The sequence below is a fragment of the Polypterus senegalus genome, chromosome 1 (assembly GCF_016835505.1).
Source record: "Polypterus senegalus isolate Bchr_013 chromosome 1, ASM1683550v1, whole genome shotgun sequence".
NCBI lineage: Eukaryota > Metazoa > Chordata > Cladistia > Polypteriformes > Polypteridae > Polypterus > Polypterus senegalus.
In genome coordinates, this window is record NC_053154.1 from 31,035,022 (window position 1) to 31,051,344 (window position 16,323).

The 16,323-nt window shown below is 38.0% G+C and overlaps 1 protein-coding gene across 4 annotated transcripts in view; it reads right to left on the bottom strand.

Annotated features, from left to right (window-relative positions):
* Positions 1-16,323, bottom strand: part of tep1 (telomerase-associated protein 1) — a 156,932-nt gene that overhangs the window by 60,965 nt on the left and 79,644 nt on the right. For all 4 annotated transcript variants that reach the window (XM_039745513.1, XM_039745490.1, XM_039745498.1 and 1 more), the window contains exons 21-28: positions 11,858-11,979; positions 10,534-10,647; positions 9,073-9,190; positions 8,796-8,987; positions 3,927-4,102; positions 1,908-2,058; positions 978-1,157; positions 671-763 (exon numbers count right to left, since the gene is read on the bottom strand). In XM_039745513.1, coding sequence (XP_039601447.1) covers positions 671-763; positions 978-1,157; positions 1,908-2,058; positions 3,927-4,102; positions 8,796-8,987; positions 9,073-9,190; positions 10,534-10,647; positions 11,858-11,979 — 1,146 coding nt within the window. The remainder of the gene's footprint in view (positions 1-670; positions 764-977; positions 1,158-1,907; positions 2,059-3,926; positions 4,103-8,795; positions 8,988-9,072; positions 9,191-10,533; positions 10,648-11,857; positions 11,980-16,323) is intronic.

A 16,323-nucleotide genomic window follows, 5' to 3' on the forward strand; every position in this document is an offset into this window, starting at 1 on the left:
CACAGGGGATTTAATGTCATAGCTACACCACCATCATCTGCATCTGCGTAAATGGACAGTGTTGTGAGTGTTTATCATTTTGTGCTTACTGTTTCGTTGGGTTTGTTTTGTATCTGAAAAATTAAATGATGTTTGTTGTTTATTACCATAAATATACACACAAATCTATTATAATTAAAATTTTATAAAAAGTTACAGTTCACTAAAGAACTGTGAACTATGCACTTTGTCTGGAGGATGCCATTCATATTTATCTCAGTCAGCCAGTCTTACACATGTGATTTACTTGTACAGTGATTGTTTTATCTTACATTTCTTGCATCTTTTGCATATTACTTAGTACAATAAACATAGAATATACATGGGCACAAAATGTATACATCGATTTTCACATTCACAGGGGTCCTGCGCCCCTAATCCCAGTAAATCGCAAAGGATAACTGTATAAGATATTTTTAAAGTGATGCCTTTAGCTTGCACACAAAATATAGTTTTGATCTTAGTTTCAGTAAAAAGTAAGTCTTGAGCATTTGTAATATAGATGATCGACCAAAAGAAAAACAAAATGAAGTTGTTTTTATCAAAACTGCTCAGTTAAAACTCAGTCTGAGGCAGTGATTTATTTTAGTGAAATTAATAAATATATTCAAAACACAGTTGTAGCACTAACCTGCTCAAAAACTGAATATGTTCTCAAATATTCACATGCCAGTTTCAAGTATAATGGACTGTTGGATCCCTTCTTCCTGAGTAAAACTTGCATCTAAAATACAAAACAAGGCATACAAGAATTCCTTATTTATAGGAATTTGACACTGGTGAAATATGTTCAATCAAAGGCAGACACATTTACAATGTTTAACCCATGAGACCATTTATGAAAAATAAGACTAAGAAACTAACAATATGCAATAAACATTGCGAAACCTGTATATTGAAGCTGTTGAATAACCATGATTAATACAAGCTGGTAGTACCTGGTTGTTAAAAGATGTCTCACTTAGCTTCTTTCCATAAAGCGATAAGACACTCTGGACAATCTCTTTCTTTTCTAGTGTGGAAAGTGACTCTAGTTGAAAGAGGATGCTGTTTTTATTCTTATTCAGAGACCGATGCAAATCCGAGTCTGAGGTTACACTGAGCACAAGAGTCACTCTCTGAGGATGAGACACGGTGTTAGAGTTAACACACACTAAAACTAATGCAACTGCAAGACAACTTAATACCTGAAGATAAAAATTATCCTGTAATACTTTGTGCCTTATATTAGCTAAGATTATACATTTGATCTGACATCTGCCATTGTAAAACATAATATACTGTTATGAACATCTACCCATCCATCCATATTTTAGTCAGCTTATCCAGAATACGTTAAAAAAAAAAAGCACTAATATAGACATATAGTGACGACTAGATTTATAGGATTATTAAATTATAGGGAGATAGATAGAACAGCTTTGTATGCTAAAAAGGTCTTGGGCAACTAATTCATAGCAGGCAAACCTAGTTGGAGGTTGGTGACATCTAGCTACATCACTTAAATGGTGAAATGTTATATTATCAAATGCAAGTAGAAGTTGCATTGTACTCTGTACACATGACAGTAAGGACTCTATCAAACTATAAATAGTAATGCCATGGATGAATACTTTGAGGGTGCAAGTGCCCTAAAGAGAATGGGGACTAACTAAAAGAAAGCTGGAGATCAGCCTCTTCAACAGCATTTCAGAGATCATGTTTGCTGTTTCCTCAGTGGCCATCAGTAATGTATCCTGCTTGCACCTAAACTTTAGGGGTATTCTCCTAACCCAGGAACTGATTCTGGTGTTTGTCCCAGAAACTGAAAACTACTTGTCTGAATAAACATGTATGTTGTTGATATAAAAAAAACTTGAGGAACCTACCGAAGGAAGACTTTCAGGTATCCAATCTGAAATTAGCTGTCCTCTGTTGTTCTGTAACAAGTCTGCGTCATCAATTAAAATAACTAAAAATGGATTAGACTTTGATCTGCATGATGACTGGAGCAAATAATTAAATTCCTTAAGCAGGGCCCTAAGAAAATAACATGACACAAGTTACTTACACTTTAAGATAACAAATGTTTGTTAGTTAGTCTATAATTTGATTTAAAAACATATACAGTGGTGCTTGAAAGTTTGTGAACCCTTTAGAATTTTCTATATTTCTGCATGAATATGACCTAAAACATCATCAGATTTTCACTCAAGTCCTAAAAGCAGATAAAGAGAAACCAGTTAAACAAATGAGACACAAATATTATACTGGTCCATTCATTATTGAGGAAAATGATCAAATATTACATATATTACAACCTCTAGGATTAGCAGTTAGTTTGAAGGTGAAATTACAGTCAGGTGTTTTCAATCAATGGGATGCCAATCAGGTGTGAGTGGGCAACCCGTGTTATTCAAAGAACAGGCATCTGTCAAAGTCTGCTCTTCACAACACATGTTTGTGGAAGTGTATCATGGCACGAACAAAGGAGATTTCTGAGGACCTCAGAAAAAGAGTTGTTGATCCTCATCAGGCTGGAAAAGGTTACAAAACCATCTCTAAAGAGTTTGGACTCCACCAATCCACAGTCAGACAGATTGTGTACAAATGGAGGAAATTTAAGACCATTGTTACCCTCCCCAGGAGTGGTCAACCAACAAAGATCAAGAGCAAGGTGTGTAACAGTCGGCGAGGTCACAAAGGGTCACAGGGTAACTTCTAAGCAACTGAAGGCCTCTCTCACATTGGCTAATGTTGATGTTCATGAGTTCACCATCAGGAGAACACTGAACAACAATGGCGTGCATGGCAGGGTTGCAAGGAGAAAGCCACTGCTCTCCAAAAAAAATTGCTGCTCATCTGCAGTTTGCTAAAGATCGTGTGGACAAAATTAGAAGGCTATTGGAAGAATGTTTTGTGGACAGATGAGACCAAAATAACACTTTTCACTTAAAGCAAAAAGTTCTATGTTTGGAGAAAGGAAAACACTGTATTTCAGCATAAGAACCTTATCCCATCTGTGAAACATGGTGGTAGTAGTATCATGGTTTAGGCCTGTTTTGCTGCATCTGGGCCAGGACTGCTTGCCTTCATTGATGGAACAATGAATTCTGAATTATATCAGAGAATTCTAAAGGAAAATGTCAGGACATCTGTCCATGAACTGAATCTCAAGAGAAGGTGGGTCATGCAGCAAGACAACGACCCTAAGCACACAAGTCGTTCTACCAAAGAATGGTTAAAGAAGAATAAAGTTAATGTTTTTGAATGGCCAAGTCAAAGTCCTGACCTTAATCCAATCGAAATGTTGTGGAAGGACCTGAAGCGAGCAGTTAATGTGAGGAAAGCCACCAACATCCCAGAGTTGAAGCTGCTCTGTACGGAGGAATGGGCTAAAATTCCTCAAGCCAGTGTGCAGGAATGATCAAAAGTTACCAGAAATGTTTAGTTGCAGTTATTGATGCAAAAATTGGGGGGGTCACACCAGATACTGAAAGCAAAAGGTTCACGTACTTTTGCCACTCACAAATATGTAATATTCTCATAATTTTCCTTAATAAATAAATGACCAAGTATAATATTTTTGTTTAATTTGTTTAACTGGTTTCTCTTTATCTACTTTTAGGACTTGAGTGAAAATCTGATGATGTTTTAGGTCATATTTATGCAGAAATATAGAAAATTCTAAAGGGTTCACAAACTTTCAAGCACCACTGTACTCTATTCATGTAAATGCCCTAGTAACATTTCATACATTTAAGTAGTTTAAAAATAATCTGGCAATAAATCTACTAACAATTTAAATATGCATGTATAGTTTAAATTACAACAAACATTCCTATGAATACATCAGTATAAAATTAGCATATTATTTCACATTACTTATACTGGAATTATTTCCTTACTGATAACCTGTAGGTGGATCAAGGTCTTGCCCAAGTCTCTGGTTCAGACATCGAACAAGAAAGTGCAGAAAATTTTCAACGTTGTTTGCTGCTTGACTTGCAGCACTGAAATAACAGATAACATCAGCGATTTCAGTCGTCTTTGATGAAGTTTTAAATGTATTTACCATAGCAGCCTGATCAAACAAAAAATTGAAAACACGCATTACTTTTGATTTCTACAAAGTAGATCTGTGATACTCTACTAGTTTCAAGGTTTTTTTTTCTTTTTGCCTAGCATTGGTTGAGACGTATTATCAGAGCTCACTTTATTGTTACTGACCTTGTAACCTGAAATGACTCCTTTCCTCTAATTTATAAAATGCAACTCTACTCAAAAAACAATTCTGTTCAAATAGCACTAAAATAAAGTGATGAATGCAAAATAGGTCACTTTTTTGATGCCAAGAACAAAGTCAAGAGAATCTGGTAGTATGACAGTAAAAACAAAGAGTTTGTTAATAAGAAAGAGTCAGTCAGGGTGGCAAATCAGACGGAAATATATAGGAGTAAGTAAAAGATTATGGGGCTAGAACTTGTAACTTGTACTTGCAGAGAAACAGTCATTGTGATGCTTGTGATGGTAAGTTTGTTGCTAAAAATGAATGGACAAAGTGTATGTGGAAAAGAAAAGTAGTGTATTAAAGTTTAAAAATTGATCAACTTTCTCTCAACATATATTGTACTTTACAAGTTGATAGATACATCAAAGAGGAAGAGAACCTTTGGTGACATCTTAGGTATTTCAGGCAGCGACTACTGTAACAGGACCAATTGAGATAGTTAAGTGGAAGTTCATAGGAGGCTCAGCTTCAGTATATGAACTTATAAAGATGTAATTTGGTGAAGAACTGCAAGTTAATTCATACAACTTTTTGTTAAAAAATGCATTAGTGACATTTAAAATAAGAAAGCATTTTATACTGTTGACAATTAAAACTAAAAACACCCAGACTAGGTTCACACAACTATGTTTCCACTTGAACATTTTTCTGTTTTCACCTTTCATCCACCATATTCCAGCTATTTTTAATCCCCAACAAACTGAAACCACTGAATATGCTCACCATAGGTATGTATTTCTGAACTCATCAGCTCAGAGTTGCAGTATGGATGGGAGTTTTGAAAACACAGACTCTTAATTGCACTCTTATTGGTCCTTTCTTATTACATGACCATTTACTAATTTGACTGTGCTCATCACAACGTATAACTTAATGACTGGTCATACTTCATGGATGAGAACCATATTCTAACAGAGGAGTTGCTTTGCATGGTGTTTGTTGTGCTGCTTACCTTTAGCAGACACTATAGGGACTACGTCCCATCCAATCTGCCTCCTCTATACGAACTGGAGTCCCCGGATCTGCGGGCATGCAACTCACTCGGGGATAAGGTGGGATGCAAGTGGAGACAGAGGGAAGGGTAGTGTGCATTTTCAAACCTCCTGTCGGAATCCAATACGGGAGTAGTAATAGTAAATAGGTTTAGAGTGGAAGCCCTCTTCAATTCTGGCAGCAACATTTCTATTGTTAACCGCCTATATGTACTCCCACGACAGTGGATAAAGTTAAAGACCAGTATAATTTGTATTCATGGAGAAATCCAACATTATGAAACTGCCCTATGTTTCATCAGCCACAGAGAATCGCTGAAAAAAGTCCCTGTAGTGGTCCTCCTGAATCCACCTTTTGCTGTGAGTTTAGGGGGGCACTAATAATAACTTATAATAATAAAAGCCGTGTAGTACTGAATACTCCAAGACCTAATTTAGGCCTAGTAATAGATGGGGATGACCCATCTCAGGTTGACTCCACACTGTGTACTCAGCCGGCAGAGAGAGAGAGAGAGATATGGGAGACCAAGAAGCAGATGGGATGTCACTACCTCATCAACTCAACACCTTGACGAGTCAGAATGAATCCCCACCCCTTGAGGTCAGATCGAAGCATCTCTCTGAAATATATTTTCAATTGAGAGAGACACTGGCTTCATTTAAGAGGGACCAATGGAATGACGACTCCCTAAAATTTGCTAAGAATGAAGTAGTACTCATCAATGGCCAACACACACACATTGGCCCATGCCTCAGGGACCTCACTTTGCAATAGAGAATGATCTATTATATCAGGTTGTGGAGCATGAGGGGGAGGTGCAGAAGTTGTTGTTAATCGCACAAACCTACCGGCGGCAGGTCTGTGAGTTAGCACACGCCCACCTCCTATGTATATCTTATCCGGAATGTCAATTGCGACAAATTCCTAGGAGGGACTGTGCTCCTTTCGTTCCCCTTCCCTTGATTGATGTCCCCTTTGAAAGAATCAGGGTCGATATCGTAGGACCCCTAGAGCCCTCGTGGATTATGCGATTATGTGACCCGATACCCATAAGCTGTTCCTTTACACTCAACTACATCTAAGGCTATCGCACGGGAACTAGTAGGGCTCTTTGCGCGAATCGTCATCCCTAAAGAAGTCCTTACAGACCAAGGGATGGCGTTTACCTCAGAGACGTTGAGGGTAAACGGGCAAGTTACTTAAAATAAAGCACTTAAAGACCGCAGTACATCATCCTCAAACCGACGGTCTCATCAAGAGGTTCAATCAGACTCTCAAACAGATGCTTTGCAAGGTGGTCAGCGGGGACGGGAGGAACTGAGATCAGCTCCTCCCCCTCGTACTCTTTGCCTATCGGGATGTCCCTCAAGCCTCTATGAGGTTCTCACCTTTTGAATTATTATATGGACGACAACCCCGCGTATATTGGATATTTTAAAAGAAGGCTGGGAAGGAGAGGCTCTTGCCTTTACAAATATATTGGAGTAAATCGCACAGTTATGCTATAGATTTAGAAAAATTCAGCCTATAGTAAAGAGTCAGATGGAGAAGGCCCAAGCAGCACAGGCCCGCTATTATGACCGCGGCATGATGCTCCAAGAATTCCATCCGGGGGATCATGTCATGGTGTTGGTTCCCACCTTCCATTTTAAATTGCTAGGCCATTGGCAATGCCCCTACGAAGTTAAGGAGAGGAAAGGACTTGTCGATTATTTGGTGAAATAACCTAATCGTTGGCTGAGCGAGCAGATACATCATGTAAACTTGCTGAAACCATGGAAGGAAAGGGATCCTGATTCCATGTCCGATCAACCCTACTGATTCTTTGCTCAGACTAGTATACTTAACTTTGGTACCAAATTAAACCCTAGACAGAGACAGCAGCTCAAAGCAGTTATCCTGACTGTCCCAGAATTGGTGAATGAGAAGACATGAAAGGTACTGAAAAGCCAGTGGTGCAAAATAGACACCACTTTGAAATAGCCCTGTCCGCGAACCAAGTGGCAAATCCAAGCCTTTCTCGGGTTAGGTGGGTACTACTGCTGGTTTGTACCTCGGTTTTCAGAGAGAGCAGCACCCTTGAGTGATTTGACAAAGAAGAGGACACCTAATATTGTGGTATGGACTGATATGACAGAGGCTGCATTCAGTGACTTAAAATGGGCCTTGACAACTGCAACTGTATTGAAAGCACCTAATTTTTCACTTCCTTTCATCCTCCAGATGGATGCTTCGGAACACCCCATTATGTTTCTGAGCCGGAAACTGCTGGACCGTGAGACCAGGTATGTGGCAGAGGAAAGAAAACCCCTGGCAATCAAATGGGGATTACACAGTTGAGGTACTAACTCTTGGGTCGGGACTTCACTCTTGTCATGGATCATGCGCCCCTAAAGTGGATGGCCCGGCACAAAGAGTTGAATGTACGGGTCACTAGGTGGTTTCTTGACCTTCAAGTTTTTGCTCGCTTATCGTAAGAACTCTCTCCATGCCAATGTCAATGCTCTCGCTTGTATCCAAGACCTCTCGGTCAGGGACGCCCAACCTAATGGGTCTGGGCTGAGGGGGTGCCCCTGTCACACACGTGCGAGTAGGAGTCAACTAAAGGGCCTGAGTAATGGCCATTTCATGTCCGACCAGAAGGCAGCAGGTTGCACTAACTATCTTTCTCGATCCCTTGCAGACCATTCTCGGGAAGCCTACAGGTTCCGGCGCCTCTGATGACACCACTTCCTACATTGGCCTTTAAAGCCACCATCTTGACTATATGCTACAGTTCTGTTTTGGACTCAGTCTTGTGAACAACTACCTATCTTTAAAAATACCTTTTTGAAGCCAAGCCACATTATACGGGTGGCTGCCACAAACCTTTATGATGTCTTATTGTTGTTCTGGTAACACGGGGCACTATAGAATCCTCACTTCGGTGGGTCCGACTTTCCTCTACCCACTGATGCCATACTCTCATCATTTTGCTGCTGGAAGGATAAACCACCTTTCCATATTCCCACAATTCCCCTCTCTTGAATTACAAGAGTGGAACAAATAGCCATCATCCTTTTCACAGGGTAATGATTGGTCACTAACTGCCAGCAATCACTTAATAAGGTCTTCTTTGCAGGCCCTTTATATACTCACTGTGAGAAAGTCCAGGGGCAGTCTGCATTTTCAGACTCTACCATAACCTGTCCATCCTCAAAGTTCTAAACTATTACACTGTGTTTCCCCCAGGGCAATTTTAACAGACAGCAATGTATATACCACAGAAAGAAAATGGAATATACTTTTGATTATCCTTCACATAGAAATAAAATACATTTTAAGATAAGTAATATAATGATGTTAGACAGTAAAGTTTAGGTTATCACAGAGAAGTTTCAAATATTACTAGGCATAAAGGAATACATTTTAATGGAATATCTTTTTAAATACAAAAACTTATATCATTATTGTTCCTCTTATCTTACATTCAATTGTATTTTCAGATATTTACCATTAAAGCTGTTTTTCCTTGACCAGGACCAGAACTTATTACAAAGCATTTTCCTTTTCCCATTTCTCGAATTTTAGTGGCTGCTGTACCTAAAACCTTTTTTCTCCCATATATCAGATGCTGTAGAGATTCTTTAAAAACTTCCTGGTCAGTCAGTTTTGAACATGAATCCAAAATTTCATCATCCTGCTCCTACAAAAGCAAAAAAATAAACAATGGTTTGCATATATACTAACACAGGACTAATATATTTCTGTGCAGGCACTGATATACTGACCACATGAAAGAATTGCTTCAAGGCCTCCCATAAGTTAGACAGAACAGCTTTTCCAAATTGTTCCAGTCCTTTAGTGTATGGCTTCCCATGGGACACACCACCCCATTCAGCTTCATAACTGTATGGATCAATACAATAAATAATTTCAGAATGTTGCATTGCAAACATAGCTCATAAACTTCTATACCATTAGTAAAGGTCTGTCACGGTGTTTAGTTTTTTATTTAATTTTCACTACAGTTCTTTCATGGTTAATAGTTATGAGCTAGTTTGAAGTGCCCCTTATTTGGTCCATTTAATTTGAGTAATTATTATTGTCATTTCAGATTGTTATTCTTTTTCATAAACTGTGCCTTATTGTTGATAGCAGCTGTGTCATCATTAAACTACTGCTGCATTCATAGTGGGGATTCATTCCTATTTTTTCAGAAATATGCGACCAAGAACTGATTGTTTTTGAGTGGTGTGATTAGTCAGAAAAAAAAGATGTTGGACCAAAATTTTATTTTATTTTTTTAAAAGAAAATTGTTTAATTCATTTTACACATGTGGGGCATGTTCAAGATAGACATCAGAACTTGGATCAGTCGCAAAAATAATTTAAGCAGTCAAAAAGAAAAACAAAAAACAGACATGAAGCAAAATTCAGGATACAGTCACTTTTAGCTGCATTGTCAATGTAGCCCTACAACACTCGTGCTTGTTCAGAAAAATGTTACGCAATTTTCTCCAAGATGATATTTAAATACTCAACTAAAATGCACAAAATTGAGTCCAGTCATACATACACAGAGATTCTAAATATAGCAGGATGAGCAGTAGAGGATGCTTCACTTACCAATTAGCACAATAAGCAAACTGATGGATACCAAGAAGATAATCAGTTGCAATCACTGGTTCACAGGGTAACTCAGAACATTTAGTTGGTGTGTACGTATATATATATATATATATATATATATATATATATATATATATATATATATATATATATATATAAATAGGAGGAGCAAAAGTGGCATGAGAGGAATACAGAAAGTCACCCTCAAAGATGGCAAGTATAAAAGTGGACAGGAAGCGAGAAAGCCTCCCCAAAAAAATGACAGAGTATGAGAAGATGGCTTTACAGAAATGTACTTGAGAGAGGGAGCACCGGTGAAGAAATGTTCACACACATATGATTTCAGAGGTGAAAGCATGTAGCACAAGAGTTAGAAAAGTTTTTAAAATTATTCTAGCAATTGTTTTCAACAGGTAGCGTGGCTAGTATATATAATATATTTAACACTAATACAATTAATAAAAATTACGTATTAGGTTAAAGACAAGATTAGCTGTCATAAATATAAACTAGGATCTACAGCAGGGAAATGTGTTACAACATTAATATGGGAAAATGTACATTGAGGCCATAAGCTAAGGTTTCACTTCAAAATCTTAAGAACTATTGCTTGTATTTACTTTTCATTAATCATGGCGTCACTCTGTTTTAGTCGTATTTTGAGATCTTCCATTTTTCCTCTAGCTTCAGTGGATTCTGCAACAAAATCAGATTTCCATTGCTCTGGAACTGATCTGAAATTATACAGAAAAACAGGTAAGACTCCATGCTGCATAATTTTTCTTACAATTGTCTAAAATCTATTACAGTTATCAATCACAAAATTACTATACTACATACATATATATATATATACATACATATATATATATACACATACATACATACATATATATATACATATATATATATATACACATATACATATATATATATACATATATATATATATATATATATATATATATATATATATATATGCATACATACATACATACACACACACACACACACACACACACACACACAACATTAGATAAGGTTGAAAACATGTAAATATTGGTTACTTCAATGTTGAAAAACCACAAAGCCATTATCAGGTGATCTATTGTGAGATTGCCCCCTTACTAATGTCATGAATAATTTCTTTCATTTTGGGTTTTGTTATAACCATTTTTACTATGGTTAATTTTTGAATGTTGAAGATGGCTTAATGAGCTGGGCTGACCAGTCCTCTCTTTCTTCAGCCACTCCTGGAGTGTAGAGAGATGCTCCAAGACAATCAAGAGAGACAGTTCCTCCAACACATCCTTCTTTTGTTATTCGGTCTTCTCCTGAAGGATGCACTCAGGGGGCACCCTACCTAATTGCCCAAACCAAATCAACTGGCTCCTTTCAATCTGAAGAAGAAGTGGTTGCACTTCCAGGAGATCCCCATATTACAGAGATCCTTGCCCTGTCTCAGAGAGTGGATCTAATTTTGGCTGCTTGTAACTGCAACACGATTCAGTTTCTATCCACAACTCTTAGTCATAGCTGAAGATGGGAATGCATGTTAATCAGTAAATCATAAGCTTCTGTCATTGGCTTAATTCAGCCAAGCTGAGTGGACACTCACCAGAAAAGACAAAAAAAAATGAAGATGATGAAGAAAACTGTAACTTTATTACTACTGATTTTATGAGTTATATAAAAAGGCATTACAGTCACCCTTGGTGGAGCCGCATTGAAAGTGCAGCTAACTGATGAGTTAAGAATAAATAAAGAATCACAAGCATAGCATTTGTGAATTTTCAAGGAAATGGAAATTTTAATGTATGATACTAAAATCCTTTTATGCAATAATTCTCCATCTGACAATTATAATATCCAAATAACAAATTACAGTACATTATTTTTCATCTAGTTATTATCAGGAATTGCAATAAAAATGAAACAATTAACCTGATGAGCTCTGGAGTTCGCAGATAAAAAAACATTTTTTGATTGGCAGAGCTACCATTCTGCTTCTGAAACTGCATAATTTCCAGCTCTGTCACTGACAAGCCTGGGGACGCAGTCTTCACCTGCCATGTTAGAAGAAGAAACACTATTTTTATATAGCTCAGGATGGATTATAGAAGTATATAGTTAATAGTGAATTAAATAAAATGACAGGCTGGATTTGGCAAAAGTGAAACATAAATGAAAACCTCTATGAAAGGAAGAAGTGTCTACATTTAATAACAGGCTAAAGAAACAGAAACTAACTGTAATAACTACATTTCCGTATGGACACACTTGAAAAATATGCCAGTCAAAAAAAAAAATGTAGTTTTACTATTTTAGGAAAATGAATGCCTGAAAACAATTGTTCCAGGTAAGGTCTTTCTATCTAAACAAAATATTTATGCAGATTAGTTAGAACCTGCATTTATACACATATCACTTACTATAAAGATTTTCTTTTACTACATTTTACTGCCACCATAACTATGCCATGAAAGAGAAAAACTCCAGGTCTAAAGATTAGGGGAACAACTGCACTCATTTTAGTTCCCAGTTTGTTTGCCAGTGATTCTCCTCTTGAACCTTTCAGTTTATTTAGTGTTACAGGAGATCAACAGAAGAATTAAACACACTTTCCACTGTGTTCTGTAGCAATCTCCATGTACATCAGTTATGCCAGAATTTTCATTGCATATTTTAGCATTCCATTAGTCGATATGCAGTAGGAATGGTGGTGTGACCTAAAAGGAATTGCTCTGGTTCTCTAGTAGTCAAAAGGTTAATCTCTGTCGTAACAACCTTTTTCATAAAGCACATCAAATGATGATCTTACATATTCTTAAACAACCAAACATTTTTGGAAATCAACTCTTATACCCTATGTGAAATAAAGTAAACGTACCTAGGCACAGCAGTTTTATGTTAGGCTAGTTTATTTCATACAATCAATAAAAGTTTTCATTTTATCTTAATATTATTTATGTATTGTTATTTTGTAGCCATTTTATAACTTATTTCTTATTGCAGGTGCTACCATTTTGTCTCTAATTCTATCAACACATATTCTTATGTACTTATCTGAAAAAAGAATATTGTCTAACAAATGGGTATAAAGTTCTTCATGGGTCAGACAGGTAATGAGTCTTGTTGAGATAACTGCCCCATTTGTAGATATTGTAACTACAGTTGTAAAGGCTCATGGGCTCACCACCTGTAGGAGGGGCCAAGGAGGTTGAGTGGCAGTGTGAGTCGGGTGGTGGCTGAAGACGGGGACCTTGGCGGTCCGACCCTCGGCTACAGAAGCTGGCTCTTGGGACGTGGAATGTCACCTCTCTAAAGGGGAAGGAGCCTGAGCTAGTGTGAGAGGTCGAGACGTTCCGATGCACAGTGTGGACTCTGGAACTAATCTCCTTGAGATGGGCTGGACTCTCTACCACTCCGGAGTTGCCCCCGGTGACAGGAACCGAGCAGGTGTGGGCATACTAGGTGAGGAAGCTAATATGTACCGGTAGGCCAAGCGGAATGCAGCTTCGGTGGTTGCTGAGGCAAAAACTCGGGCGTGGAAGGAGTTTGGGGAGGCCATGGAGAACGACTTCCAGATGTCTTCAAGGAGATTCTGGTCCATAATCCGGCATCTCAGGAGGGGAAAGCAGTGCAGTGTCAACACTGTATATGGTGGGGATGGTGCGCTGCTGATCTCAACTCGCGACCTTGTGGGATGGTGGGGGGAGTACTCTGAAGACCTCCTCAATCCCACTAACCTGTCTTCCAATGAGGAAGCAGAGCCTGGGGACTCAGAAGTCGGCCCTCTCATCTCTGGGACTAAGGTCACCAAGGTGGTCAAAAAACTCCTTGGCGGCAGGGCTCAGAGGATGGATGAGATACGCTCGGAGTTCCTCAAGGCTCTGGATGTTGTAGGACTGTCTTGGTTGACATGCCTCTGCAACATCGCATTGGACATCATGGACAGTGCCTCTGGATTGGTAGACCGGGGTGGTGGTCCCACGCTTTAAGAAGGGGGACCGGAAGGTGTGTTCCAACTGCAGATGGGTCACACTCCTCAGTCTCCCTGGAAAAGTCTATTCGGGGGTCCTGGAGAGGAGGGTCCCTCAGTTAGTCGAACCTCGGATTCAGGAGGAACAATGTGGTTTTCGTCCTAGTCGTGGAACAGTGGACCAGCTCTACACCCTTGGCGGGGTCCTGGAGGTTGCATGGGAGTTTGCCCAACCAGTCTACATGTGTTTTGTGGACTTGGAAAAGGCATTCGACGTGTCCCTCGGGGTGTCCTGTGGAGGGTGCTCCGAGAGTATGGGGTACCGGATCCCCTGATAAGGGCTGTTCGGTACCTGTATAACCAGTGTCAGAGCTTGGTCTGCATTGCCCGCAGTAAGTTGAACCCGTTTCTGCTGAGAGTTGGACTCCGCCAGGGCTGCCCTTTGTCACCGATTCTGTTCATAACTTTTATGGACATATGTCACAATCTTCTGACATCCCAAGAAGCATGACACACCCAAAATACATAAATGTGATACCAATGAGTAAATTAACTATTTTGATATAAAAAAAACAAGAAATAGCATTGTAAATTAGAAACTAACAAAAAAAATTTGGGTTAATAGGTACTGTCTAATATTATAGAAGGATAACATTACAAAGTCAAGTGACAGAGCAGCATAAACAGAATTTGGGCCCTGGTTGTTTGATGTTATATTAGTAATACAAATAGGGCTAGTTCTAAGGGGAAAAACATATTTAAAATAGGGACAGTAAAATAGAAAAAAAAACCCTAAACAAGGGGAGTAACAGACACAACTCTATGCTATAAACAAAACATACTTTTAATGTTAATTAGAACATTACTAGACTTTAACAAAGATATTCCTTATATTTTCCATTCCATTATTAATTTCAGAAATCCCATTCTCAATCTCTACTGCAGTCTTTATTAGAGCCTAATCACATTTTAAAAATAGTAGGAATTAATCTTTAAATTTTTCTGCATTTCTCTTTAGAGTTGTAAATAATGGTGTCACAATTTTAAATAATCAAATTCCTGGCAGGTAACAATGGTTCATTTGTAATGTACTTACAGCCACTGGAATTAAAATATATATATACTGTACATATATTTACAATACTGTAAATAAATGATTTTCTAAATAGATTGCTCTTGAGTATCTTAGAAATCTAAACCTGCTGCCAGGTGAAAACTACAACGTTAGAAACAGAGGGGAGTTGCAGTCTGAAAAAGAGTTGTCCTTCCTTCTTACCCATTTGTGATACTGTATATATCTCAGTGAGACAGGACCTTCTGTATGCCACAAATATACTAATTAACAATGTTATTAAGAAGCGTTTTTCCTCCCCAATAACAAGGCATCCGAAATCAGTATATAAAAGGAAATGAAACCACAGTTTCAATAAAAATACTTACAAAAGAGAGTCTGTTTTAAAACAATTAGCTTTCATTAGAAATACCAGAAGATTCTTACCATTGTTGCTGATTTGTTCTAAATTATGATCATAGGTCACCCTGTTATTAATGATTGTCTCTAAACATATTTAAATATTGTGTTGTGAAAAGAAGATGGATGCGTGCAAAATGAGAGATGTTCACGGAGGAGTTTATTGCTTCAATGTGGTGAAATGAATTAAATTGACCCATCAGGGAGGAGGTTATGAAGACTGATAGGGTGTGAAGTGTGGCACAATCAGTAGTTCAAAGGGGATAATCTCACATTATTGTTCAAACTGATTGCAACTTCACATGGTTATTGCTTCAATGCAGTGAATGGCACGGCACACCAGGGAGGTGGCTATTAACAGTGATGCAGTGCGAAGTGTGGCTTTGTATCTTCTCTGATAACTCTTCTAAAGTTCAAACTGCTAACAGATTTATAACATTGCGCCAGTGCTTGTGGTCATCCAATCATTAAAATTCACCATCCGAGCCTCACCCACGATAGTTCTTGGTTGAATGAAAAGTACATACTCTAGAGTAGGTGCTAAAAAGTATCAGGAACTACCTACCAGGATTTACAATTGACCCAAGTTCCTATGGTGAGAATACTACAAAAAGTTTCTGAGTTTCTAAAATGTCCCTGGTTTCTAAAAAAAGGTTCCTGTAGTGGGAAAGTGACTTATGACTGTCCACCTCATCTAAAAAAGCCATTTGCAAATATTTTACTCGTCCTTGAACTGTGACATTTATCTATACACTGAATAAACAGAAGAGATAGACAGCAAACTCTCGATGTGCCTTTATTGTTTTAGTTAAACAATCTAGGATCCAGACAACCTAGTTAGAGTTAAACATAAATTATCAATTAGCTTTCTAAATTTTGAAAGTATCTCGCAATATATAATATGCATTCAGACATACAGAATTTTTTAAATATACACTGTACTCCAGTCAGAATACA